The sequence below is a fragment of the Phascolarctos cinereus genome, unplaced genomic scaffold, assembly GCF_003287225.1.
Source record: "Phascolarctos cinereus isolate Bilbo 61053 unplaced genomic scaffold, phaCin_HiC Scaffold_5;HRSCAF=322, whole genome shotgun sequence".
In the NCBI taxonomy this organism is placed as follows: Eukaryota; Metazoa; Chordata; class Mammalia; order Diprotodontia; family Phascolarctidae; genus Phascolarctos; species Phascolarctos cinereus.
Window position 1 is genome coordinate 422962113 of NW_027555958.1, and position 27916 is coordinate 422990028.

The 27916-nt window shown below is 39.9% G+C and overlaps 1 protein-coding gene across 1 annotated transcript; it reads right to left on the reverse strand.

Moving 5' to 3' along the window:
• Positions 1-27916, reverse strand: MGST3 (microsomal glutathione S-transferase 3). Its single transcript, XM_020979010.2, has 6 exons — positions 27806-27916; positions 9587-9710; positions 5126-5199; positions 4115-4172; positions 748-820; positions 1-252 (listed from the first exon to the last, which is right to left on the reverse strand). Exons 2-6 carry the CDS (start codon positions 9701-9703, stop codon positions 116-118), a joined length of 459 nt encoding a protein of 152 aa, XP_020834669.1. The 5' UTR covers positions 9704-9710; positions 27806-27916; the 3' UTR covers positions 1-115.

Below are 27916 nucleotides of genomic sequence, written 5' to 3' on the forward strand. Positions count from 1 at the left end.
TATAGGTATGAGGCTAATGCCAAATAGGTTTATTGTATTTAGAAAAAGAAAAAAGCACACTTAAATGTTAAAGGTTTATCATCCAAAAGAAGGAGATAGTTAAGCCTTTGTTTCTTCAATGACAATTCCTAGGCCCATGGCCCAAGCCTCGGGTAATCCAACCAAGATGTTGGAAAGCAGAGTACACAGCTGTCCCCATCAGTCCTAGGAGAGCAAGGGAACCTACCATGCCTCGATTCCGCTTGCTGGGTTCTAGAAAAGAAGTAAGAAGAATAAGTTACCCAGAAGGTTCCAAGCTTTATGCTTGTCACACATACCATGAAAGTATCTTAGGATTATCAGGCACTTGGTCTTCAGGAGGTTAACACAGAAAACCACAATTGCAGGCTGAAGTTATTATCAGTACTTGGCATACCAGATAGAAACAATATCATGAAACAGCATTATAGGGTACCTGATAAGACATGGCAAGAGTCCATGACCCTGCTTCTTTGGAGCAGAATTCTTTCCCCTGTGCACTCCTGCTTTTCTTTTTTTTTTTTTTAACTCTTTTTTTATGGTGAGTTTCCCCGAAGCCAAGGTAGATCATTGATCTAAATCTTAGTCCGGTATATTCTCCCAGCCCCTGTCTCTATTCTCACCCCGCCCCTCCCCATTAAAGCCATGTTCAGGTGAAAGAAGATTGAGTAGGTTATATATTAAGGGAACAAACTACATATAGATGTATACTCATATAAATATACTCACCTCCTGTGTAATAGCCATAAGCATAAAGTACACGTCCAATTATCCAGGCAATCCCCAAACCAGAAACTAAGCGCTAAAACAAAAGTAGATTCATTTCAGCATCATAAATAAAACAGAAAAACATTAGACTTAATACCTACATTTGACAAGGTTTTTACTAAGTTTTACCTTTCAGAATTTGGCATATTTATATACTTTGGTTATATGGTCAAATATCTTCCCTTTACTCAAAAGTCAGATATATTTGAGGGGTCAGGCAGCTAAGTGGTGAAGCAGATGGGCCTGGAGTTAGGAGTATATGAGTTCAAATCTGGTCTCAGACATTTAACTAGCTGCGCGACTTTGGGAGGTCACTTAACCTCTGTTTGTTTCAGTTTCCCCATCTGTAAAATGGGGATAATAGTACCTACCTTCCAAGTTTGTTGTGAGGATCAAATGAGATAATATTTGTAAAGTACTTAGCCCTTTATACTGTACATATCACAGTGCCTGGCACATAGTGTGCACTTATATAAATGTTAGCTGACGTTATTATCTCAGCTTCCCTTGCCCCAGAAATACTGAATTGCAGATAGAATTTGGATGTGCTATTATTCTACGGATCTGGGAAAACTTGGGTATAAGTGGGGGTGATGGCAGGGAAAGAAGGGGTGCTAATGGGAAAGATGGAGCTTGTACAATGAATGGGTCAGGTGGACTAGTGACATCAGAGGCCACAGTCATGAGCCTAGACAACTTTGGGGTTACCTCAATTTGTTTGCACCTGAAGAATGAGGTGTTAAACTTTCATGTTTCCTTGTTCCTCTAATTTCTTTACCATGTCATTCTTTAGATCTAAGTTATATATCCATATGGTGCTTATCTTTGCATACAGTGTGAGAGGTTGGTCTAAGTGTATCTAGCTTTTGCTATACTGCTTTTCAGTTTTCCCAGGTTTTGGTCAAATAGTTCTCATACCCATACTTTGCGTCTTTGGGTGACTCAAACACTAGACTACTGTGTTTGTTTGCTGGTGTACATTGCATATCTAATTGGTTCCACTGATAAATCTATTTCTTAATTACAATAATAATGTTGTAAAAACAACTTTGAAAGACTTAAAACTCTGACCAAGGCAACTATGACTGACTATTATTCCAAAGGGTCAATGAAGTGTGCTAGTTCCTGATGGGTATGGCTTAGTATGTAGAACAAAACATATTTCTGGGACATAACCAATGTGATAATTTGTTTTGACTATGCATATTTCTTACAGGAGTTGTCTTTGTCTTCTTTTTTTAACTTCTCCAATGTACGGGGGAGGTGGAAGGGAAAGAAAATAGATTTCAGTTCATTAAAACAAATTGCACAAAAAAAGACTCTATACTTTCACTAAAGTCTTATTGTATGAGCTAATTATAACATTGGCAGTGCCCTTGAGTTTGCAAAATCTGTGCTGCAGGTTTGGAGATGAAAAGGAAACATAAGTCATTCAAGCTACAGAAAATGCTACCAAGCTGGAAAGACTGGGTACAGAATGAGTGAGAGCTAGGCTGGGCCTCAGAATGATATTAGTACAGAGAGACTCACCAGCAGGTTGGCCAAAAGGTGAACTGCAGATTTTGAAAACCACCTATAATCTGTCTCAGTGGAGTGGGCAACCGCACCACCAGAATCCTGTATCCTTGAAGATCGGATGATCTATGGTGTCTTACAGAATCACTGTTCTATACTACAAAGCATTAACCGTTAAATGACTTGGTAATAGTTAAAAATAGAGAGGTTGATCAGTGAAACAGATTAGGTACACAACAAGCAGAAGCAAATGGACACAGTAACACTGTGTTTGATAAATTCAAAGATCTCAGTTATTGGCGTAAGGATTCCCTATGTGACAAAAACTGCTAAGAAAATTGGAAAGCAGTTTGGCAGAAGTTAGGTGTAGACAAACATTTTACAGCAAGCATAACAAGACAAATTCCAAAAAGATGCGAGTTATTCCTAAGCACATTAGAACAAAGAAAAAATTATTTTCTTGATCTATGAATAAGGGAAGAGTTCATGACCAAACAAAGGAATGGAAGGGATAGCAAGATAAAATGGACATAGTGGAATTAAAAAACTTCTGCACAAAATTAATGTAGTTAATGTAGTTAATGTAGTTAAAATTAATGTAGTTAAACTTACAAGGGAGATAGGTATATAGAAAAAATCTTTGCAAATTTCTTTGATAAAGCTCTCATTTCCAAGCTATACAGGGTGGCCCAAAAGTCTTGGTGCAGTTTTAAGCTATGAAAAATCTTAAGTTATGAAGGCTTAAAACTGCACCAAGACTTTTGGGGACACTGTATAACAGGCACTGATTCAAATGTATAAGACTTTAATGTGAAAGACTGGGGAATGGTGATTCCCCAACAGAAAAATGGTCAAAGAATATGAATAGTTTTCAACAACCATATTAAAAACACTCCAAATCACTAATAATTAGAGAAAAATAAATTAAAGAAACTCCACCTCATACCTAGAATGGCAAAAATGACAAAAGAGGAAAATGACAAATTCTGGAGGGGCTGCAGGAAGCTGTGAATTGATGGAGCCATTCTGGGAAGCAATTTGAATTTCTTCTCCCCCTCCCCCAAAGTGCACTTTTATCCCAGTTATACTACTACCATTAGGCCTCTACCCCAAAAAAATCAAAGAGAGAGGAAAAGGACTTATATGTACAAAAATATTTATAGCAACTCTTTTTTTTTTGGGGGGGGTATTGCAAAGAATTGGAAACTAAGGGAGAGTCCATGTTTCGGGAATAGCTAAGCAAATCATGGTATACTAATGTAATGCGATATTATTGTACAATGAACAATGGATAATCTCAGAGAAAACTGGACAGACCTCCAAGAACTAATGTAGAGTGAAATGTGTAAAAATGAGTAATTTTTACAGTGACAACAAATTATAAAGTGGCTTTGAAAGACTTTAGAACTTTGATCAAATGCAATGGGTAAACCACGAGTTCAGAGGACTGAAGATGAAGTTCCTGATTCAGAGGTGATAGACTTAAAAGAGAGAATGGGACATATATTTTTAGACATGACCAATGTGGAAACTTGTTTTGCTGGTCTACACATTATTTGTTAGCTTTTTTAAAAAAAATTGTTCAGTTAGGGGAGGGCAGCAGGATACAGAGATAATACATTTTTTTTTTTGGTGAGGCAATTGGGGTTAAGTGACATGCCCAGAGTTACAGTTAGTGAGTGTTATGCGTCTGAGGCTGGATTTGAACTCAGGTCCTCCTAACTCCAGGGCTGGTGCTCTATCCGCTGTGCCACCTAGCTACCCCGAGATAATACATTTATAAAAAATAAATATATAAGAAAATACTACTTACAGGATGGTAAATACCTCCAACAGCTAGAAAGAATAAATAGGAAGGATACACTTCCAATCTGAAATACAAACACATTAAGATTAATTCTGCTTCAGAAATAAAAGCCTTGTTTAACAAGTTTTCCACAGGAGAACATCTTGACCCTCTCTTTCCTTCCCCTCCCCCCCAAAAAAAAACCCCCAACCACCAAGCAATGGGTTGCAAAGGATGGATTAAGCCACTGGCAGCCACCCAGGAGGTTTAGAAGTCACTCTTTCCCTCCAGCTTTGTAGGGAATCAAGGTCTACTACAGTATGCTAAAGAAAGGTGGCGTACAGATTTACATTAGGAATCTTATCTGGTCAAAAGTTTTCAGGAAGTTCTGATCCCTGGTGTCCTACTTTCTTGGCAACTATTCCTTTTTTTATCTTTAAGAAAATGTTTATTGATGCACCCCTCCCTGCCCACATATATATTACAGCACTCTCCAGTAAATATATACCCATCATACCCCTCTTCACACATACCAAAAATTAAGCAGAACTTCCTCATACAGCAACTGTAATTGATAGAGTAACATTATATACCCAAAGTCCACCAAGTCTCTGCTGTTATGCCTAAACTATGTCCCAATATCAGTCCTTTGGAACCAATGCTGGATTTGATCCCCCCTAGCTGTTCTCACCAGACTGCCTATGCTTACCTAGAAACAGTCTCCATGATTGTACTGCTCTCACTTGTCACTGAGAGGTCACTGTTTGCAAAAAGGTCAGAGGGCAAAAACAAACCTTATTGCACTAATTTCAATATTTTTGACACACAGTCTCTTGCTGGGCTCATGATCAAAGCCTTTCTAGCCTGGTAGGACCTGCCAGTGCTTATGATCCATTGGCATAACTCTAGAGATCCCAGGATCTGAGAAGGAAATTTTGGAATAGGAGGCAGAATGCTCAGGACTTTAGAAATTTCTCTGATTGCCTGATAGGGACAGAAACCAGAGCTTCATGCACAAACATTAAACCCAATACTCACGTATTCTGGTGGGCTCGCTGAATGCAGTTGAAAATGTGCCCATTTTCAGGATCAGTGCTGTACATGGTGGGATACTAAAACAAACACAGAGCTCATGTTAGCCCCAATATTACAGGTTCACATAATTTAAGGCAAACTTTTTAAGGTATTTTTGACAAATATGCAAACCATGACTGGAACACAACCCCTCTTCACCTCCAGGTCTTCCAAAGTAAGCTTTGTTTATTTCAAGGCTCAGACAAGAAGCCTTTCCTGAGGCAGCCCCCCTCCTCCAGCTACTTTGTATTTATTTATGAAGATACATCTTGTTTCCTGGTAGAATATAAACTCCCTGAGGGCAGGGACTTTTATTTTTGTCTTTCTATCTTCAGCATATTTATTGATCTAGTTGTTGCTTAGATATTTCTAGTCATGGAAAACTCAGTAATTTTTAAGTGAGAGTTAATCTGTCTTATGTTAACCAGAAAGCAACAAAGCTTTGGGTCAGTGCTAGCCTTAGAGCAAGGGAGTGGGGTTGGTAAAGGGAATTTAAAGCTGGCAAATAACACAGTTTTAAAATGATGTAACATAATCTTGGATTCCAGATATTGTTCAAAGACTAGCCATTCTTTAGGTCTTTATTGTGCAAGGGATTGTAGTAGGCTTTGAAGGTGATGGAAAGAAAGTGACAGTCCCAGATTCTTCCCTTTTAGACTAAACTCCATAGAATCTGGGACTGTCACTTTCTCTATATCACCTTCAAAGTTAGAAGGCAATAACTACTGTTCAGGCCAGAGGTAGTGAGGATCAAAGCTGGGTAGAGCAAAATTTTGGGGGAAGTTATAGGTAATGAAATCAAGGACATAAGTGATGGGGTTAGTCCTGGAAAGGAAGGAAACCTTTTTTTCTGAGACAGGAGGAAAGGAAAAGAGAATGGATAAAGATACAGAGAAACAAATCAAGTAAGAAAGGAGTTGAAAGAGCTCAGGTCTAATGGTGCTGATCATTTTAATAAAATAAGAGGTGCTTCCATTTGTAGAGAAGAACATGGCATTAAGGGCTTGAGAATAGAAATCTCCTCCTTGGACAGTTAAGTGTTATACCAGAGGGAATCTTCCTCAAAATATAAGAGCTTCCATTACCTCATCACAAGCCTATACTGAATTTTTTTGGGGGGGAAGAGGAAAGAGGAAGGAGGAAAGGAATTTTATTCCATTTAATTCTAAATTTAAACAACAAATGAAAGGAACATTTCCATATGCTAAAGTAAAAAGAAAAGGATGACTATACATGAAGCTACGAATCTCCATTATGCATGGCTTTCTTTTCCTTTAAGTATAATAAAATCAATATCTATATTGCAATTTAAAATGTTATGTCTCTTATTAGGGAAGGTTTAAAAAGCTAAGTAGCCAAGCCAATTAAAAAGTTAAAAGTAAAGACTAGAGGTGTGAAAGTGTGGGAGGAAAAAAAAACTAGAAGAGTGATAGTTTTGACTACTTTGATTTTTTTTCCTTCAACTGAAAAAATACGGCACCCCACCCAACCCATGACTTTCTTTAGAAAGATGGAAAACATTCAGCTTTGCTACTTTATGTTGTTGGATAAGTGAGTTAATTAACATCTCAGTTACTTAAATTTCTCATCTTTATCCTGAGGACAGTGAAACAGAGAATCCTTAAGGTTATTTCAGTGGCTATATTTGGTGGTGGTGGTGTCCACAAGGGCACAGTTCAGTTTTTTGAAGTTTATGATAATGATAGATACCACTGTATAGCTGAGGAAAGGGATGGAGAATCCTGAACTTTGAGTCAGAAGCTGTATGACTGTTTCAAAGCCTCAGTTTCTTTCCCTGTAAAGTGGGGGGAAAACAGTTGTGCTATTCATCTCACAGGATTACGGTGGGGGAAATGATAAAAAAAAAAGTGAGCCACTCAAAAATAGAGTCTTAGATATAGGCCAGGAAAGGTATCTTGGAGGCTATCTTACCTCAAAAGTTATCGTAAACAGGCAAAAAGGGCCAGTGATAGGTCAGAACGTAGCTTGGATTAGATCACGTTCCACAGGGCAAGGTTTGTATCCCATGATTTTGCCAAAGCTTTTGTCTGGCTCTCTCCCCAACTCTGTTGCGAGGCTGAATCCAGAAAACATGATGAGGGAGGGAAAATCTGGGTGGGGGTCCTTATGTTTGGAAGTTTTTTCCTTTTTCTATACACTCACAAAAATCAAAGATGCTATGTTCCCTAATACTCAGCAGGTAGTACCACCATCTGTTAGCAAATGAAATACCATTAAAAACTAATTCAATTATTAAATTTGTAGCTGCCGGAGTAAACTGGTTATAATGTTCCAAGTTCAGTATACTTTAATATATATTTTTTAAACAAAGTAACCTAGATATGTAAAAAGTTCTAAAAGGAACTTTACTAGGGCATCTAGGTGCACAATGGATAGAGCACTGGGCCTGGCTTCAGAAGAACCTGAATTCAAATCTGGCCTCAGATACTTACTAGCTGTGTGACCCCTGGCAAGTCATTTAACCCTCTTTGCCTTTAAATATAAATAAATAAAAAGAACTTTAAATAATTCATTTGATGGAAAAGAATCTCTGTCCTCACCCCAAATAGAAGGTGTCCCAAAAGTCTTAAGGTAGCTTTAAGCTTTTAACTTAAGACTTTTAGGACACCAAATGATCACTTATACATCAATGATTTCAGAAAATAGACATCACTAGTAAAGCCTGGGAAACTGTGTTAAAGCAATAATACTATTGCTACCTCCAGTATAATCTAGACCACAATCCTCCCCACTACCCCAACATGTGTAGTCAGTATGTATCTTTGGTGTATGGTACAAATATTTTTTCTATCCTGGATTTTTCACAGGGAGGGTGTGTGTGTGTGTGTGTGTGTGTGTGTAGGACAGAGCTGATGCTACTCCTAGGCCAGTTTTAAGAAGCTACCATTTATTATCCGACCTATGGCTACAAATTCTTTTGCAGGGTAAGGTTGGCAGGGGAGGTTCCAAGCTGCTTTCACCACACCCTTCTCCCAGGGCAGGCACTTTGGGAAGCTGGCTTCCATACAGTGATTAGAGTTAACTTGCCCACAATTCCTTCCAGTACAAAGCTGACTCATTGAGGCTACCTAGCTTCACATGTTAGTCAAAATTTCCCTATTTTAAATTCTTGAAGCAAAGTCAACATATGAGTTTGAGAGCGGGGGTGGCCAGAACCCTGCCCAGTTTCTGCTCTTTTGTTATGAACTGCCTGAGAAATGCTAGCTGGGCTTCAGACATTTGTTAGGTCCCCTGGCACAGAGCACTATGGTAGATAGTGAGGGAATAAACATTAATTCTTCTAGGGAGATTGAAACCAATACTGAGGATGGCTCATACTTATTACATGCTTTATGGTTTACAAAGTGTTTTCCTCCAAAGAGATATCAGAAGTTACTTCTCCTTGCTCCTTTGCAAGGGGTGTGGGAGGTTGCTTTATTTGCTGGTGTGAAACATAGCATATGTCAGATTTCTCCCCTATATATTGCTTGGCTTTGCTGAATAGTTTTCTCTTTCTCCTTTTTAAAAAAATATTTATTTATTTATTGGCTATAAGGGGTGACTCTCTGGAAGTGAAGGGGACAATTTGGGCTCTATAAAAATAAAATAGATCAATTAAAAATCAGTAAAAAACAAAACACCCACCTCACAACAACCTTGTGGCTAGTGCTAGCATTATTTTTTCCTTCAATTTTAGAGACAGAAAAAACAAGACTGGAGATTGACCTGATGACATCCAGCTGGCAAATGTCAGAGCTGGGTCTGGAACTGGTTTCTGCTAACTCCAGGTCCCACGCTCTCAAATATCAGTTTTGCTATCTGCTGATCCTGGCAAACAGATCAATTCCAGGCATAATTTCCCAACTGAGGCTGAAATTTAGTTTCACAGATTCATACTTCATTATTCCAAAACAACCTAATGAAGCTATTTTGTGAGTAGGGTATTGAAGCTTGGCACCTAGCGCTAAGCCTAGCATATATAGGCACTTAATAAATACATGCTGACTGATTGACTGCAGAATTATAAATCACACTTTAAAAATATATTTGGCTTACAGCCCTGTTAACTGCAGATCCATAAAAATATAATCATAGTACCATATTTCATTTACACAAATGAGAACATTGAGAGGTTAAATTATTTGCCCAGGGTCACACAGGTCAAGCGGTAGAGACGAGATTTGAACTCAGGTCCTCTGTTACATGTTACCATAATGGATGCCTTCCAAACGGCAGATATAAACATTCAATCCTATTTTGAGGTAACCAAGTGTTTCACTCTTCCTTCTTTTTCCCTGTCATAATATCCAATGGTAATGTATCCTTGCAAAAGTTGCCACCATTGCTAGCCTGCCCCTCTCCCTCCCCCCTGCCAAGAGCCAGAGGCTAGCCTGTAAAAAGGATCGGCTCATACCCTTCACTTACCTCCACCTTGTACTTCTTCCGGGCCTTGCCTACATTGATGGCAAGATGAGTGACCAATATGAAACTGGCAGCACCAGTGAGAACCACAAAACCATATTCCTTTGAGAGGACGGCCATCTCGGCACTGTCAGAAAAAGAAGCACACCATTAGGATGCTAAAGAACAACAGACCAGTTTTCAGTGTAGTTGGATGAGGTATTGAGGAGGGATAAAAGACGAAGTTTGAACCAATTTTCATATAATGGAAGAATGAATGGATAAATTTATTTTTATTATTGAATAAATGTATTATTTATAAAAAAGCATTTAAGCACTGACTACCTGTAATATACTGAGTTAAGCCCTGAGGATACAAATAAAAAGCCAAGATATTACTTGCTCTCAATGAGCTGGCATTCTAATAGGGGGAGGTAACACAGGTAAGAGGTTTCAGGTAGAAAGGGCTAGGGAATTTGGAGTGCAGTGGTAAAGTGGATATATTTAATGTCATTTTCACTGATAAAGCCACATACAATTCTGAAGAATGATTGGACACTGCCAAGGAATTTGGTGATAGGAACTTTCTTATCTGGATCTTCAATAGCACTGAGGGGACAAAATGAAAGGCAACATGAACTTGGAATCAAGGGCTGAGCTTGAATACTGACTCTACTTACTAGCTGTGCGTTTGTGGGCAAGTCACACAACCCCTCTTTCTTGGTTATCTTTAGAAAATAAGGATGCAACTTTTACTTACCTTACAGGGTGCTGGGCTCGAAGAGAGTGCTTTATATACTTTAAAGTTCTACAGAAATAATACACACTTGTATATACACACTGAAACATATATGAAGGAGAGGCAATATGATAAAGTGGAAAGGCCAATCTAAAAGACGTGAGTTCACATCCTGTCTTTTATAAATACTAGCTGTGGGACCATGGATAGGGCATAAACTTGCAGTACTCTGGGCAATTCTAAGACCAAATAATAGATAGTTACTGTCCTATGAAATTAGGACAACATAGTATACATTTTTATTTGACTACTTTCCTCTATGAACTCTACATTTCAGTCATCTAGGATTGTACCCTCAAACATGCTGTACTTATCTCCATTGTACCCTTCATTCTATTCCTTATGCCTGGAGTGACCAATTTCCCCCTTCTCTGCCTGGTAAATTCCCGTCTATCCTTTAAAGCTCAATTCAGATTTCACATCTTCCCTGACACCTTTTCTGTGTTCTTCGGATGACAATGAACTTGGCTACCTACAATAATACATAGTATTTTGTTTTACATTCATTATATGTTGTTGCATTTTAGTTAACTGGGTATGTGTAGTATCTTGCTAGACTTCCAGTCTAGCTCCATGAGGGCAGGAATTGTATGTTCTCCAAATTTGGCATTTTCTCTAACAAACAGCTATGCACAGAGTAAATACTTAGTAAGTCTTCACAGAATTAAATATGAGTCTTGGTTATGTGAAAATAGCAAGAAAAAGTAGATCTGTGTTTTTATAATGTTCTTACTAGGTAAATATCCCTGTTAAGGAGAAAAGGTAAAAATAACCTTTGGAGAGGATGTACAATACAGATTTTCTAACACCCCAATAACGATTTATTTATTACCTACCATCTGCTCAGTACTGCTGGAGCATACATGAGTACTAATCACACTAGCTAACATTTACATAGTGCTTATTATGTGCCAGGCACTGTACTAAGCACTTCACAATGATCTCATTAGATCCTCATCACAACTCTAGGAGGTAGGTACTATTATTGTCCCTATTTTACAGATGGGGTAACTGAGGCAGGCAGAGGTTAAGTAACTTGCTCAGGGTCACACAGATTGTAAGCGTTTGAGGACAGATTTGAACTCAGGTCTTCCTGATCCCAGGATTGAACAGATTATCAAAGTCCAGAAAAAGCCGACAAAATCAGGTTTTTCATGAAGACAAAAAAGGGTTTTGTGGGGTTGTTTGGACAGAGGTTCACATGAATTGTGTTTTACATGGGAACTCAGACAGAACAGCTCAGCTATTAAATCATTAAACCAAACACAAAAATGCAAAAGGCTCCGCCTGGCCTGCTCCTGCGTGATGGCCAGATCCCAGCAGGGCACAAGGCTGGCAGCACTGCCCCCTCCATGACTCTGCAACTGGCAGCTATGGCTGTGAAAGGATTGCTCAGCAGGGCCCAGAGACTGATCAGACAAGGACTTTGGCCCTTTCCCAGAAAGCTTTTTGATCATTTCTAGAGTTTAGAAAATAAGTTAGAGAATAAAAAGATAAACGGAGCAGCAATTATTAATAGAATAGTATAAATTCAAACTTATACAACATTTTACAGTTCCAAAGGCAAACATATCACATTTTATAGTTCCAAAGGCAAGACTATACACATACATAAACATATATGTATATATGTATGTTAATAAGTTATATCGAAGGAGAAGGGGGAGAGAAAAAAGGAGAGGGACAGAGATAAAGAGATAGAGACAAGGATAGAGAGAGACAGAAACAGGCAGAAAGACCTGTGTATATACATCTATCTCTATGAATGGCTATCTCCTTTTAATGCCTAGAATGGCCCCACATGTTATCTTCCCCTCTTAAAGATGAAGACAGGTTCAGAGTAATCTTCCAAGGTCACACAATTGGTAAGTGATGAATTTAGGACCCAAACTCAGTTCTGATTTCAAGTTTGACCAGCAAACAAAAATCACATTGCAAATAACATTAATGAAGGGTCTCTACACTGTTCCCCCTCCCCCAACACAAGGACACCTTGTAGACAAAATAGTTCCGATTTTTCTACACATATTCTTTGAGTTATTCCTCTGTCTAGATGTAAGCAAGTTTGCTTCAGTCTTTTTCAAGTTTATAAATGAACAAGACAATTATATTCCAAGTCACATAGTAGTATATTCAATTCGAACAATTTTTAAGTGGCCATTATGTATGAAACAGGCCCCATGGTGTAGGGAACAGAGTGCCAGACTTGGAGTTAGAATGATCTGGGTTCAAATCCTGTCCTATTAACTATGGGATCCTCTGCATGCCACTTAACCTCTAAGCCTCAATTTTCTCATCTGTAAAATAGAAAAAAAATTGAAAAAGAAATGCCTTCAAGGAGCTTAGATTCTCCTGGGGTATGCAATATGTAGACAATTGTAATACATGAAAAACTGAGGCAGTCAAGGACATTAATTGGAGTGGGACAAGTCTGAAAAGGCTATCCAGAAGAGGCAGCAAGGCTAGCTTAGCCTTGAAGGTAGAGGAAAAATAGAAATGAGGAAAGACTGCATTTACAGGCATGCAGGATGGCTTTCACAAATGCACCTAGTCAGGAGAAAGGATGTAGAGTTCAGGGAATGAATGGCTCGTAGTCCAGTTTGACTGAAACACAGTTTATTAAGGGGAAAAGTATGAAATAAGTTCTGGGAAGGTAAGATCATACATTTAGACCTGTAAGGGACCCAGGAGTTCATTTAGCCCAACCTCTCACTTTTACAGATGGGAAACCGATGAGGTTAAGTAATTTGTCTAAGATCACACATGAGGCGGTATGTGCTAGAGGCTAGATGTGACCTCAGTTACTGAGACCAAATTCGGGACTCTTTCCACTACACTACATTGTGGCTAGGTAAAAACTAAATTGTTGGGGACCTTAAACACCTAGCTAAGGCATTTGCATTTTAGCCTAAAGACAATGTGGAATTCCTAAAGGTTTCTGAGTAGAGAGATGGCACAGTCAGATTCCTAGCTTAGGAAAATTATTTTGGTGGAAGTGTGTAGGATGCATTGGGGGTAGAAGACTAGCTAGGGAGAAAAAAAATGAAGGCTCTAATCCATAGACCAACTTGAAGTCATTGAATGACCCATAGAAAAGTAGTCTAAAAATACAAGGGTTCCAATTTATTGACCCCACCTTTTTTTTAAGGGCACATGTAGGAGTTGGGGAAGCTAATATCCTTAGAATAAGCAAAGAATACTCAGGAAACCTTCTTGGTACAAATGTCACTAATTGACATTTCAGAAGTTTGATATTTATATGGATTTACATATAAGTTCTTCTTTTAAAATGCTAATGGTTTCTGGAAGGAACAGAAGTCACAACTCTGTATAAATTAATCAGCCCTACTTAATGGAAGGTGGATTTTTGTTACAATGAGTCTAGGAACTATGATTTGAAAAAATAAAGGAGGCAGGAATAAGCCTGAAGCAGAGGAAGCCTCACCCGCCTTCTCTGTACGTGTTGCCAATTGGGTGAAGGAGATAGGTTTGGACAGGCAGAGGAAAATATAAAGAAATTTGCCAGACTTTTACAAGTTACATGCTAGGCACTATAGACACAAAGACACAAACCAAAGTTTTCCCTGTCCTCAATGAGCTTATATTCTATTAAACCTTTGGTGACTAGGTGCAAATACAGAAGAGGAAGTGGCAAAAGACAAACTTGGCCCAAACAGCTGGTGATGGCAGCTGCACTCATCAAAAAGAAAAATCCCCTTGCTGGTTTGACTAGATCATTCAAAGTGACCTTCAGACATTATTCTCATTTAGAACGTTTTAAAATATCTGAAAGATTACATGTACCAATTATTATTGAGAAAAAATAGCTGAGAATAAAGGGCAGACTGTACTAATAGACATCAAATCTACCTTGCTTAAAAGTATTACAAGGATCTCTGAGTGAGCTAGTATGGATAATTCCCTTCATAGACAAAGCAGATCTGAGTGGGTAGTCATCATGATTTACTGCAGTTGGAAGGAAGAAGGCCAACTATCTAGTTATGAGCCTCTCTGGGCTTAGCTAGGTTCACCCTCAGAACCAATCACCAGGCCCATATGAAAAGACTCCCCAACTGTGAGCAACCAGCATTTACTATGCTCTTACTATGTGCACTGTCGGAGCTCATTTGCTCAATTGGAAATGTTCTTGTAAACCCAGGGTCATCTCTCTGCCATCATGAGGAAACAGAATCAGGTTTTTGTGAGTCTATACACAACACTTTTGACAGTGCATAGGAGGTGGACAAATGGTGAGGGATGATGGGAAACAAGCCAAAACCCCGCCCCCCCCAAACCTCACACACAGCACAATTCACTCCAAATTTAAAATAACCGGATCGATACTTGCTGAATTCTTGCTCCTTGGCAGTCACAACCACTTCCTACAGAGTATTTGTCACAGAGCTAACAGATATTTTAAAGCCAACTGACTGGGTTTGAGTAGCTGATCAAACAAAAGCACAGGGCTACTCCCTTTGGGCACCGAACAATGGTTTTACCTTTTTCTGGGTGTACTATGTATTTTGTCACTCTAATATAGTTTTTTGTTAGCCAGTTCATTTCCTTTGATAGGATTAGGACAAGGACTTTGTTCCTTGGGTTTTTTTTTTTAAGTTGAATGTTTAAAAGGAGGGGGTTGCTTAATTAGCTGGTACACTGGTTGTAAGAGTGTCATTCCATGTTATGCAATACTATAGAATTATATGGCTGGGAAACACAGGTAGAATGCCTTGAGAAGTTACAGGATCATAGATTTAGCCAACCCTCTCATTTTAAAGATGAAGACACTGAGGCAGAGAGATGAATTAATTTGTCCAAGGGCCACACATGTAATGAGTGGTAGAGTTGTGATTCAAACTTTGGTTTTGAATTGAAGTTCAGTGACTCTGAAGTTGAGTACTCTTGGGTCTTCAAGTGGAGACTAAATAATCCAGGTTTGTTATAAAGGGGATTCCTTTCTGATATGGCTGATAGATGGCTCCTTAAGTCCCTTCCAACTATCAGATTCAATGTCCCCAGTTGTGTTGCATTACAATCTCTAAAAAACCTCAATCTGATTATTACCCGAAAAGCAATGGAGAGGACTATGGTAGGAGTGAGCAGGCTTTGGCACTTACAAACAAGTAATTAGCCACCAAGAAGTGTAAAGGATATCAAAGAAAATATGAAAAAGAATAGGGGCTGGTCATGTGTTGAGAGCAAGGGACAACAGATGAACAGTGAGAAAAAAGACTTAAGCAGGGATCCTAGTACTTTAGGTGGGTCCTTTGTGGTGCTCTTATAAGGATCTGAGGAGAGCTGCATAGGTGGGTGTGCAATGGTGCACTGTCATCTTTATCACTGGTAGGAAAAATACACTGCATATCCACTTAAACCTCATCCAGTGGAGCTGGAGTTTCATAACATCAACCTTGAGAACAATGTTATAATGGAGAGCTCCTAAAAGTCTTTTAGAATTTTCACTAAGAACCTGTGCTAGGTAAAGAAATGGAATATGAAAAAGAGCCACTGAAGGAAGTGAAGAGGTAGAGAGAGGACCAGGATGGTGTCATAAGATCAAGGAAGACCTTGGTAGTCACAGAATTATAGAATTTCAGAGCTGGAAGGGACCTCAGTAGCCATCTAATGCAACCCATAACTCACAATGGATTCCTTTTAAAGTATAAACTTAGCTTGGAGGCCTTCAGCAAAGGAAGGACCTTCATTCCCTGAGGCAGCCCATTCTATTGTGGGGCAGTCCTAGTTAGAAAGCTTTTACTTGCACGAAGATTCAATTTCTGTCTTTGCAACTTCTACTTAATGTTCCTAGTTCTGCCCTCTGAGAAACAGAACAAATCTAACCTCTCCTGCACATGAAGGGCCTTCAAATATTTGAATACAACTATACTGTTACTTCCTGCCCCCCATCTTTTTCTTCAGGCTAAATACCCTCAGTTCCTTCAACTGAGCCTCATATTATTTAGCATTCTGGTGGCCCTCCAGCTTATCAATGGTTTTAAAATGTGACACCCAAACTGAACACTATGCTATCTGTAGATATGGTCTGACTAGGGTATAGTATAATGAGACTATCACCCTCTTATCCCTTATGTTTCTTTTAATGCATCCCCAAACTGCATTAGCTTGATTGGTTTCCCTAGCACACTGTTGATTCACTTTAGGTTTTCAGTCCACTAACCCTCCCTCCACCCCCAAACTGTCTAACCATGCCTCCCCCAACTGGTACTTGAGAATTTTTTTAAACAGAGGTGCATAGCTTTATATTCAGCCCTATTGTATTTATCTTGTTCCAGCCCAATGTCAAAATAGTTTTGGATACCAACATCCAGTATATCTAGATAGCCCTACCATCTGTGTATCGTCTACACATTTGATAAGCAATCCATCAATACCCCTCACCAGATCATTGATAAGATTAACGGCATAGGATCAAGAACAGTTCCCTGTTGACATCCAAGTTGACATCCAACAGTTAAAGACTTCTTTGGAGCTGGCCACCCAACTAGTTCTGAATTCATCTTATTCCATCTAGTCCACAACAGCATGAGACTGTCAAACACCTTGCTAAAATCCAGGTAAGTTATTGCAAATCTACAACACGACTGCACTTTTCCAGTTTAGTAGCCCTTTCAAAAAAAGTTAGTCTGGAGAGATCTAGTCAGATTAAAGGCATTCTGGTTTTTGGGGAGCATTACTTTCCTCCCCTCCCCCCAGATATTCACTAACCCCTCCTTTAATAATAGTCTAGAATTTTTCCAGCAACCAAACTCAGAGTTCACTGGCCTATAATTTGCAGGTTCTATTTTCATTCCTTTCTGGAAAAATACATAAACACTTTTCCTTGACCAAGAGCAGTATCTTTCCCATTCTCCAAGATCTTTGCTGAATCACTGATTGTGATCTTTGAATTGCAACCTTTAAATCCCAGGAGATATTTAGGAGAATAAAGTCTTTGAGTTGGATGTAGGAACTAAGAGCCAATTAAGCTGAAGAGGGGTAGGCAGTGAGAAGGTGTTCAAGAATAGGGGCACAAATCGACCCCCTTAATGGGTTTCCTGAATGTCTGCTTTAGCAGTGTCCTCTTCTTCTCACCTATTCTCTTGCCTACCTTCAGTTCTATCTGTTGTAACTGGATCATCCTCTCCCTCTTCTCTGAAGATCTTTCATATTTGCCTATTACCCATTTAGCACTGCAAGAATGCTAGAAAAGTAAACTAACAATAAACGCAAGGCAGTGGACTTGTTTTTTCTGTAATTAGACTATAAATCCCTTGAGGGCAGGGTCTCTGTTCCTTATAATTCTTTGTACCCCACTCAATGCTTTGTATTCAGAAGGAACTCAAAGATTTGAAGACATTTATAGATCCATAGGTCAAACTTCAGTAAAAAGGAAAGACTTTTATCAGGTCTGAAATAAGATGGGTAAAGCCTAGACTTTGCCTTTTCTACTTTGGGCATACTCCCAATAGTTGCCAAAGAGGAGAAAACTTCTGAGCCAGGCAGGGTGGAGCTAATCAGACTAAGTCTGCTAAAGGTTGTTCTATTTATCGAATACTTGGCTTGGCCAGTCCTTCCCAAAACACACCTGTGGGTTACTTCTTGTGATGTCTCTTGGGGTGGGGGATGCTCAAGAAAAGCACTTTATACTGTTAGTGAGTGAGTCATAAGATCACAGATTTAGAGCTGGAAGGGACTTTGGAGATTATTCAATCCTCTCATTTTGCAGACGAGAAGACAGAAATCTAGAGAAGTTAAGTACTTGCCCAAGGTCACCCACAGGTGACAGCTGAGATTTGAACCCAGGTCTCCTTACTGGAAGTTCAGTGCTCTGTGCTTTGATGGATTTGCAATTTCAAAGGTATCCATCCTCCATTAATACAAATTAGAAGCCCTCCATTTTTTTTTATCATAAGAGAAGGGGAAAATAGTCCATAGTCTCTTGAAAACAAAATGATTAGTTTCTGGCCTTCATGTTCATAGTGATGAACCAGAATAGACTTTTCAATAAAACACCCATGCCCCATTTTTCCATACCTCAGAATCCAGAAGACCCAAGTTCAAATCCTGCTTCTGACATATACCGGATTTGTGACCCTAACCAAATCATTCCACCTTTAAGAGGTCTAGTGGACTTTTTAAAGTTTAATTTATTTTTTTTGGTCACATTTTAAGTTCTAAGCTCTCTCCCCCACCCCACACTAGAGAAGGCTATCATTTGACACAGGGGTGTGTGTGTGTGTGTGTATGTGTGTGTGTGTGTGTGTGTGTGTGTATACATACACACCTATATCTATATCTGTAAAACCATATTACGTATACTTGTACTTATCAGTCTCTTGGAGATGGGTAGCATCTCCCTTCATAGATCCTTTGTAGTTGATTAGAATATTTGTAATACTCATAGATGACTTTTAGAAACTCTTAAGTCCCAAAGGTGTTGACTTTCATCGGTAAAGGTAGTTTCCTAGATCCATGTAACCACAGGTCCATTCCCTATCCCTACTTTAAAGATAATACAAGTAGAAAACAGAGGGGCAACTAAGTGGCATAGTGGATAGAGCTCTGGCCTTGGAGTCAAGAGGACCTGAGTTCAAATCTAGCCTCAGACATATAACACTCCCTAGCTGTGTGACCCTGGGCAAGTCACTTAACCCCAATTGCCTCACACACACAAAAAAAACCACACAAAAAGCAGTTCAGAAATGGAATGGTTATTATTACAAACTCTTAAAACATCCAGTTTGGAGATCCAAAATGAAACACCCTTAGTCTCCATCCTTGCTTCACAAAGCTTGATTTGGTTAGGCCTAACTATCAGAACCAACAAAATATATGAGGCTGACCAGTTCTAGCTGACAGTGAGAGAGGGACTGGGATCTGAGTCTGAATCTGGGATCTGAGTCTGAATCTGAGCTCTGTTTCCTTCTGTACCATAGGATGTATTTCAGTTATATTCTTAAGACTTCATGCTGCCTACCTCTATCCCCATAAAAGTAGGTGATCACTTCTAGTACGAACTCAAGACTTTTCCCTTTTAAAGAGAGGTCCTTGTTCTGTTTGTTGTGGTACTTCAATTCATTTAATGATCCTTTAAATAAAAACAAAACAAAACCTAAAATAAAAACAAACCCCCCCCCCCAACCAACATCCCAATCTGAGAGTGATTAGTGGAGCTAAAATTTCCCAAATAGTTTATGCATTGAATAAGGTTCTATATATGAACACAGAATACTTGCTGAAATCAAACTGAATCACACTTGAGATTCAAGGTCAGTATGAGAGATAATGCAGAGCAGCATGGTGGTTAAGGGTTATGTAGAAAGACATGCTTATGCTTTGGGGTTGGAGTAAGACTTGATCTCCCCTTCACTGTCCATTCCTACTCTGAGATGACCTGGATACCTGGACTGTCTAGAATGCGACATGGTTTGGGAAAATGTTTCCTTAGGAAACTAGGCCTAGAACAGGGATGGGGAACCTGTGGCCTTAAGGTGGCAAGTTCCCCACCCCTGGCCTAGAACACATGAGTATGTAGCTTTAACTTAAAGGCATAAGCAGGTTCACCTGCTCTTAAATGTGCCAAGACCAAGTGGGACAAGCAGACCCAGAAAATGAGTTAGAGAGTAAAGTTCTATGGAAATTGGGCCAAAGAGAGCCCAGACAGTGGAAGATCAGGAACCTTCTAAGAAATGGGAAAGATGTTAACTACAAATTCACAGTTATGATCTACCTGAAGCTCAGGGAAGAAAATCTTTTGGGACCAGCTAAGGAAATGACTCCCTTTTCCTAAGCCAGGCAACTAGATTAGATTCTCAAAAGGTAGAATGTCTGTTCAGGTTAATTAGAATCAAAGGGAAAAAATCCGAAGGCTCAAGTCATATTGGACCAAAGGACAAACATTGGCAGGATGAAGTCAGGTCTGAACAGAGCAGTGTTTCCCAAACTACATTTCTATCCTGTATAAAATGTAAACTAGCCACACCAACTGTCAGTGGCTGAGGTTGAGGGGCAGGGGGAAAACTGGGCATCGTTGAAGCTTGTAAGGTAGGAGTTTGTGGTATTAAGAATCAAAGTAGGCTGGGAAATTTTTTTCTGCTGGGGATCATTGGTTGGGAACCTTTTCTCAGGCAAGCCCCAAAGGGACCATATGCTTCCATTTGAAATTGTGACTATTACAAACTCTTAAAAGCTTAAGAATAAGTAGTATCTGCTGTAGAATGATAGAATATGAGTTTTAGAAGAAATGGCTAGTTCTTCACTTTGTTTTGAGATGAGTTTTAGAATGAACTTTTGGCCAAGGTACTTTCTTCTTTAGCAATGCCACTCACTGGTGAAGGTTTTTCAACTGTGAGGACTTCATCTAACCTTTTTTCCAGTTTTGTGCTTCTGGATCTAGTCTTATTTTATTTAGGTAGGAGTTCCTTCTATTGCATCAGAGCTAAGCTAACAGTATTTCTGAATTATACTTAAGTGAACGCAACTGGGTGTGGGGCCCTCCTTCACTAATCAAATTGCTTCCTTACAAGATACCTAGTTTCCTAGCACAAAGTACTTTTGAATAAAACTTATATTATGAAGTGATTAAAACAAAATAAAAGCTCCTTCCCTGCTACCTGACACTCAGGCCAAGCTTTTCCTCATAAGGAATATCAAAGTTCATAAGGCAGATCAAAGTTCTGGGACTACAACTTATTTTGTTTAAAAACCATGGATCTATTTAGTTTTTAATTAATAAAGCAATCCCTTTTATTAAGCTGCAGTATGTTATAGTGAATTCAAGTTAAAACATGTATTAAACACCTGCTGGGACAAGGTACTGTGGTAAGGTCTGGTGCCAAAAATTCCAGTCTCCTGCCTTTAGTGAAATTATATTACGTGGGGGTTGGGGGGAAGAGTTAGAGAATATATAGCACATAAACATAGGTAAATTATAAGTAGTAAAATTGCAATGTCATTAAGGGCTAAATAGCGAGTTTCAAAAAAGATTAAAATAGGAATAAATTTTCTTAAACTCAAAACCTGATTATTCACATCAATAAAGAGTTCCAGAGAAGGTACTTCTGCAGGAAATGGGCTATTTCCAATTCTTTTCTCACTCTTAGGTCTTAACCCAGGCCGGGATAGCAGATTACCAGGCAGTGGAGAGTCAGGAATCTGCTGTCCAGCACTACACCTGAATACAACAGAGCACAGCAGGTGCTGCCTGTGAAAGGTCTGGGAAAAAATGGAATTTAGCTTTATTTAAGTAAGCATAGCTGGAATTCCAACTCTCAGAATGAAAAGTCAATGGGCAGTGCTCTTTAACGCAATTTTTTAAGAAGTAAATATCCATGAGAGGCAGCACAGCATAATGGATACAGAGCTAGTCTGAGATCTTTGAAGACCTGGGTTCAAGTCTCACCTCTGATACAAGCTATATGACCTGGGCATATTTCATTTAATATCTCACTGTTCTAGGTAACTCTGTAGGGCTGTCAATTACAAAAAAGATGCCAACCTACTGCATTGGTGGAAGGAGTTTTCTCTGTACTAATGAAATGACAGATCATGGCTAACATGACTCAGGCGTGAAACTTTTCCAAATCTAGGCATGTTAAGTCCAATACAACACTTTTTGTAAAAACTATCAGCAATGAAAATAATCACCTAACACACTATCTTCCCCTTGAGAGAGAAGAGAAGGAGGGATCACCATTGGTACAGACATCATCCCGTGCTTAGCTCTCAGCTGGTACGAGTCAGCTGTGTTAAGGTCAAAACAAGAGTATTACCTGTTCCCTTGTCTCTGGATCCACACTTTGATGTGAAGAGGTATTAAAATAATCTCAAATGAAACTGAATTTCTTCTCCTCTCGGAAAAGAATCTTTAAAAAACTAGATTGGTGGCAAGTGAATATAAACTCCAAATCTCCTACTTTGAGTTCTGATTAAAAAAAGAAAGACATAAAACCCCCCACATATGCATAAATCTAAAGCTTGCTTTCCCAGATGTGACCTTGCAAGGTCGGGTCGAGCCCTGTCCATGTTTAATAAATTCCACTTTTATCTGGAGTTCAGTTTAACTTCCTTTAGCTCTCCAATAATGTAACCTTTAGGGTAAACACTGTTTCCTAGTGTCTAGTTTGTTTCACAAATGGTAAAAGTCTAAACAGGCAGGGAATAGAGAGTGAAATTCATTGGCAGTACACTTGAGCTTGTGGCCAGATCCTATAACAATTTAGCAACAGTACATAGTTAGAAAGAGTGCTGAATTTGGAGACTAGGGTTTACTTTCCAGCTCTGATGCTTATTAGCTATGTGACTATGGGCAAGTCACAATCTCTGAGTCTGACTCCTCAGAGTGAAGTGGGGTCTGTTCCACCTTTCTCACAACCCTAAGAGCTAAGTGCTTTGGAAATGCTGAAATGCATTTAAAGGTTAGTTATCATTTTCAACAACAAATACAGAAAGTCATCCTTGACTTGATATATCAAAATGTCTTCTCCCAAACGAAATTCCCTTTCAATGTCTGAAACCATGTAAGTCACCGTCTAGAACTACCTTAAAAATTGCCTCCTTCAAGAAGTCTTCCTGAAGTAATGTTATTTAACCCTGATTATTCTTTTAACAACTCATTCATTCTGCACATCACATATACAGTATCATTGAATAAGTCTACATTGTTGCCCATGTGTTATCTCCTAGATTGGTTAGCTTCTAATGTAATTCTTAGGAGACCTCCCCAAATTAGAGTGCACTGCAAATAAATGTCTAGGAAGTAGTTAACTAGCTGAAGCGATGTTGATTTCAGCCTGAGATTTCCCACCATAGGGAATTTCTGTGGGGAAACAAAAAAGTTTGGAAAGAGCTCCAAACTGAATAGCAAGCCTTCACTCTTAAGAAGTTAACGCTGTACTTGGACTCTAACACAAGAGTAGGAGCCACGGGAAGGAGCACGATTCCCACTTTCCCCAGTTTTTAGAGGCTACTGGTTTTTCTTCATAGTATTTGTTGTGTGGCCAGTAGTACTAATGATGCATGCAAAACTATGGCAACCTTCCTGCTGACTCTTTTGCCTCATGATAACCCATGAACTTAAATCCCAAGACATAGAAGTGAAATACTTAAGGAAGGACATGGGATGCTATGGAGGAGAAACAGTTACAGAGGAGAAAAAGCCAAGGCTGGAAAAAAAAAATTGAAGCTTGCAAACATCCTCCCACCTCTCACCCCTAGTCTAGCAAAGGAAATGCTGGCCGCCTAAAGCTGATTCTCAGGAGTCTGCAGTATCACCGGCTGTGCTCCAGCACCACCACATGGGAGGTGTTAGCTCCAATACGAATAAATCTCTGCACAGCTTTATTTAAAATGTAGTCATAGGCACATCCCAACCTGCAGAGATAAAATATTACTTTTTGAAAATTCTGTGAAGAGATAAACTGAGGCAGAGTCACAATCACCATTAAAGAGTTGGGACTTGATCTAGATGAGATTTACACTTTGGTTCAAATAGAGAACTACTGGACCTGATTTCATTAACAGGGGAAATTCCCTCAACCAATGAAGGGCAGCACTTTCCCTTCAATTACAGCTCTAGGGAGTTGCCTAGACTAGAGGTTTCAAACACCTGACTGAGAACATGAAGTGTGTAAAATTCCTGAGTGTGGCCAGAACCAGATTAAAATGTTAATTGGGAAATGTTTAACAAAATAAATAAAAATGCAATAAAACATGGATAATGTTAATTGGTGGTTTTCTAAGTCAATATACTGCTTGCAGGGATCCTTACGAATACCATTTTGCTACGTGAGTTTGACACCACTACAGTAGTGCAATCTTGCTCCTCTGTTAGTGCTATCAGAGACAGAACAAGATCTTACATCCTTCTGAATCACAGTCCAGCTCTCTTTCCACTAAACCACAGTCTCAAATTCATAAAAACTGTTAATAGAATGGGAACAATGGCAGATATAATGCCAAACAGGATTTTGTGAAAATAATTTACAATTGCTTTTGAAATGCATCTTTTTTTTTTCTAAAGTGCTTACCTTCCTAATTATATTTTACCTAACCAAATAGTTATATTAGCTTGATTCCCAAAACATACAAGCTCCTCAGTGGGCAAGAGCAAATAGACAAGAATATAATAGAAAATGAGCAAAAGGTAACCTAGAATCAAGTAACCTACCCAGAGATACTTCACCTGAAGATAATGAGTCAATGCTTTAGTAGTAAAGGATGTTATAAATATCCTTCAGGTTGTAAAAAGATTCAATAGATTGTAACAAGGATATTTGAAGACTCAAAAATGGCAGTAATAAATGCTTCTAGGTGGCACAGTAGATAATGTGCTAAGCCTGAAGTCAGGAAGACTTCTCATTCTGAGTCCAAATCTGTCCTCAGACACTTAATAGCTGTGTGACCCTGGGCAAGTCACTTAACCCCGATTGATTCCCGAACCCTCAAAACAAAAGACTGGGAAAGTAGGAAGGGGGCAGGTTGTGAAAAACCTTAAATGACAAATGTAGGAGTTTCTATTTGATCATGGAAGTGAGACCTACTGGAGTTTACTGAGAATGGGGAGTGACAAGGTTAGACTTTTGATTTTGGAAAATCACTTTGGAAGGCTGTATGGAGAATGGATTGGAAAGGGGAGAAAGTTCAGGCAAGGAGATCAATCTGGAGGCTATTGAAATAGTCCAGGCAAGAGGTGACAAGGACCTGAAATAAAGGGGTAGATGTGTAACTAGAAAGATGGGGACATATACAAGGGTGAACATAGTAAAGAAAAGATTTGGCAGCTACTTGCCTGGGAAGCTAGAAGGTTTTGGTACTCTCAACAGTTACAGGAAGTTGGGGAAGAGAAGAAGGTTTTGGGAGACAGATCACAAATTCTGTTTTGAATGTAATGAGTTTGAAAGCATGAAAGGTGTGGTTCGAAATGTCCAATAGTTGGATGTGTGTTTGTGTGTGTGTATATACGTATGTATACACACACACACACACACACACACACACATATATATATATATATATACATACATACATATATATTTATATATACACATGTATACCAGCTTCATAGAGATAATTAAACCCGAGGGAGCTGATGAGAGCATAGAGGGAGAGGGTAAAGAGAAAAAAGAGAAGAGGGTCAGGAGAGAACCTTTGGTGATACCCTTAGAGGTTATTACAAAGATGAAAATCCAGCAAAGTAGACCGAGGAACAGTGGAATGAGAAAAGAACCAAGAGAAGGTAACATCATAAAAACCCTGACAGAATATCTATTAGAAGGCTGTGACCAACAGTGTCAAATGCTGCAGAGAGGTGACAAAGGCTGAGGATTGAGAAAAGATCATGCAGTTTGGTAGTTAAAAGATAATTGGCAACTCTGGAGTGAGCAGTCTCAGCTGAATGACGAGGCTGCAGATTGTTTAGAAAAGAGGAAGTTGAAGCATCATTCATTGATGACTTTCCCCCATACTTTGGCAGCTGTATGGAGAATGGATTGAAGTGAGAAAAACTTGAGGCAGAGACATGAATTAGAAAGCCATTTCAGTAGTCCAGATGAGATGATAAAAGCCTGAACTAAGGTGGTGGTCCTGTCGGTAGTGAGTAAATCAAAAGACAACCTTTGATTTTGTTTAAGGCCTTACTTAGTATCAAATGATCTGGCCTTGATAACTAATGAGGACTTTTATATAGGCTTTCAAAAGTCTGCCATGATTGAGTATCCACAATGACATCTCATTATCATTATATATCAGAATATCATTGTGTCAGAATGAAAATAAGCAACTTTATTCTTCCAAAAGGATCCTAAGTCACCTTCTTCATATTACAGATGAGGGACCAGAGCAGTGGAATGCTTTACCCAAGGTCACACAGGTAGGAAAGGGGGAGAACTGGGACTTGAACCCAGGTTTTGCAACTTCTTTCCAAAACACTGTAGCAGACTGTTCTGGTTTCATCTTTAAAAATCCATTTAAACCCATTCAAGGCTCACAGTATCCAACTCAAGCAAGACTTTAAAAGCACAGCAAAACTAGAGCCCTTCCAAATGCTGCAGTGAGGTGTGTGCCCAATAACCTTGACTGTCTTCTATTAGCTGTAGGTTGCATGTGATAAGCAATTTTTCCAAGAGCAGCCTCTGGCCTACAAGGAGAGAACTCCTATGCCTGCTTTAGAAAGGCTCTGCTAAGTCAGAGGATCAGGGTCCTAGACCTAGTTCTGCTACTTACTACAGGTGGGATCACAGGCAAGTCATTTAACTTTTCTGTGCCTCAGTTTCCCCATCGGTAAAAAACGAGGAGGTTGGACCAAATGATACCCGGTTCTTTTAGCTTTAAATCCCCAGATTCAACCCTACAGTTTAGCTTCAAGGAAATCCACCACAGTGACAAATGCTGTATCTGCAAAATAAGGCCACGGAGGCAAGCCCCCAAACCTTTCCTACTATCGTGTTTCTCCCCAAAGGATGAGGGTCATCGCTTTCCGCTTTTCTCCACCCGTGGCGCTAATACATAGCTAGTAAACTCTAGACATCAAAAAGGAAGGCCTTAAAGATGGAAGTTTGACACAGAAGTCACAACTTCAGAGAATGACTCAAGGGCAGCAGCCTTCCAGCACTAAGTCCCGCAGCCCCACCCTGGTTCCACTGGATCTCTCTGCATCATCGGTACTGGGACAGCTCCTGAAAATCCTTCCGCAAATGCCCAGCACTATTTTAAAGTTGCACCTCAGAGACTGTCCCCCGTGTCTCTGGGCCCCCACCATCGGGCCTCCTGGCATTCTGGCAACTACTGCAGTAGGGAGGAAACTAACATGCAAGTGCAAATACAAATGGACAAAACGTTTCCACGAGGCAGGAAAAAAAGAGAGCCCCAATTCCCTGGGCGGTGACCGGCTCCTAGCAACAACCCAGCCGCCCCCGCCCGTGTTCCCAAAAGGGAGTCTTGCTGGCTGCATCCGGGGCTGCGTGCCTACTAGGCCAGCTCGGAAACCCCAATGTCATCGAAAGAGGCCCGCGGCAGGCCCAGCCCCGTGACCTTCGGTCTCCTCCGCGCCGCGCGTACTTTCAGTTCAGAGAGGCCCAGGGAAAGGGCTCGGGCAGGCGGTGCTCGCTAGATGTGCACCCAACGAGGGCGGGAGGTGGTGAGAATAAGGGACGCAACCAAGAAAACCTTGACCTTGGAGCTCCCCCTGGCTACTCAGCCTGTGACCCTGCTTCCTAACCCTTCCACCCGCGACTCTGACAGGCTGGGAAGAGGAACGAGATGGGGGAGGGGGAGGGCAAAGAGATAGTTTTTTAAATTGAGAGAAAAGAGAGGGAAAGAGTACCTAAAAGCTAATCAGCAGGCGGCTGGGGTTCTAGTTAGGGTCCGGAGAAGGGGAGGCGGTACAGCCAGAGCGAGTGAGTGGCACCCTACTCAGCTTAGCAGTCCCACAGCCCCCATCCACTTACCTAAATTACCTTCCCCCAACAGGCGCAAGGCGATCTGAATAGGTAGTAGAGCGCTCTACTGACAAACAGGCAGAGAGGAGAAAAAGGAGGAGGAGGAGGAGGAGGCTGTGC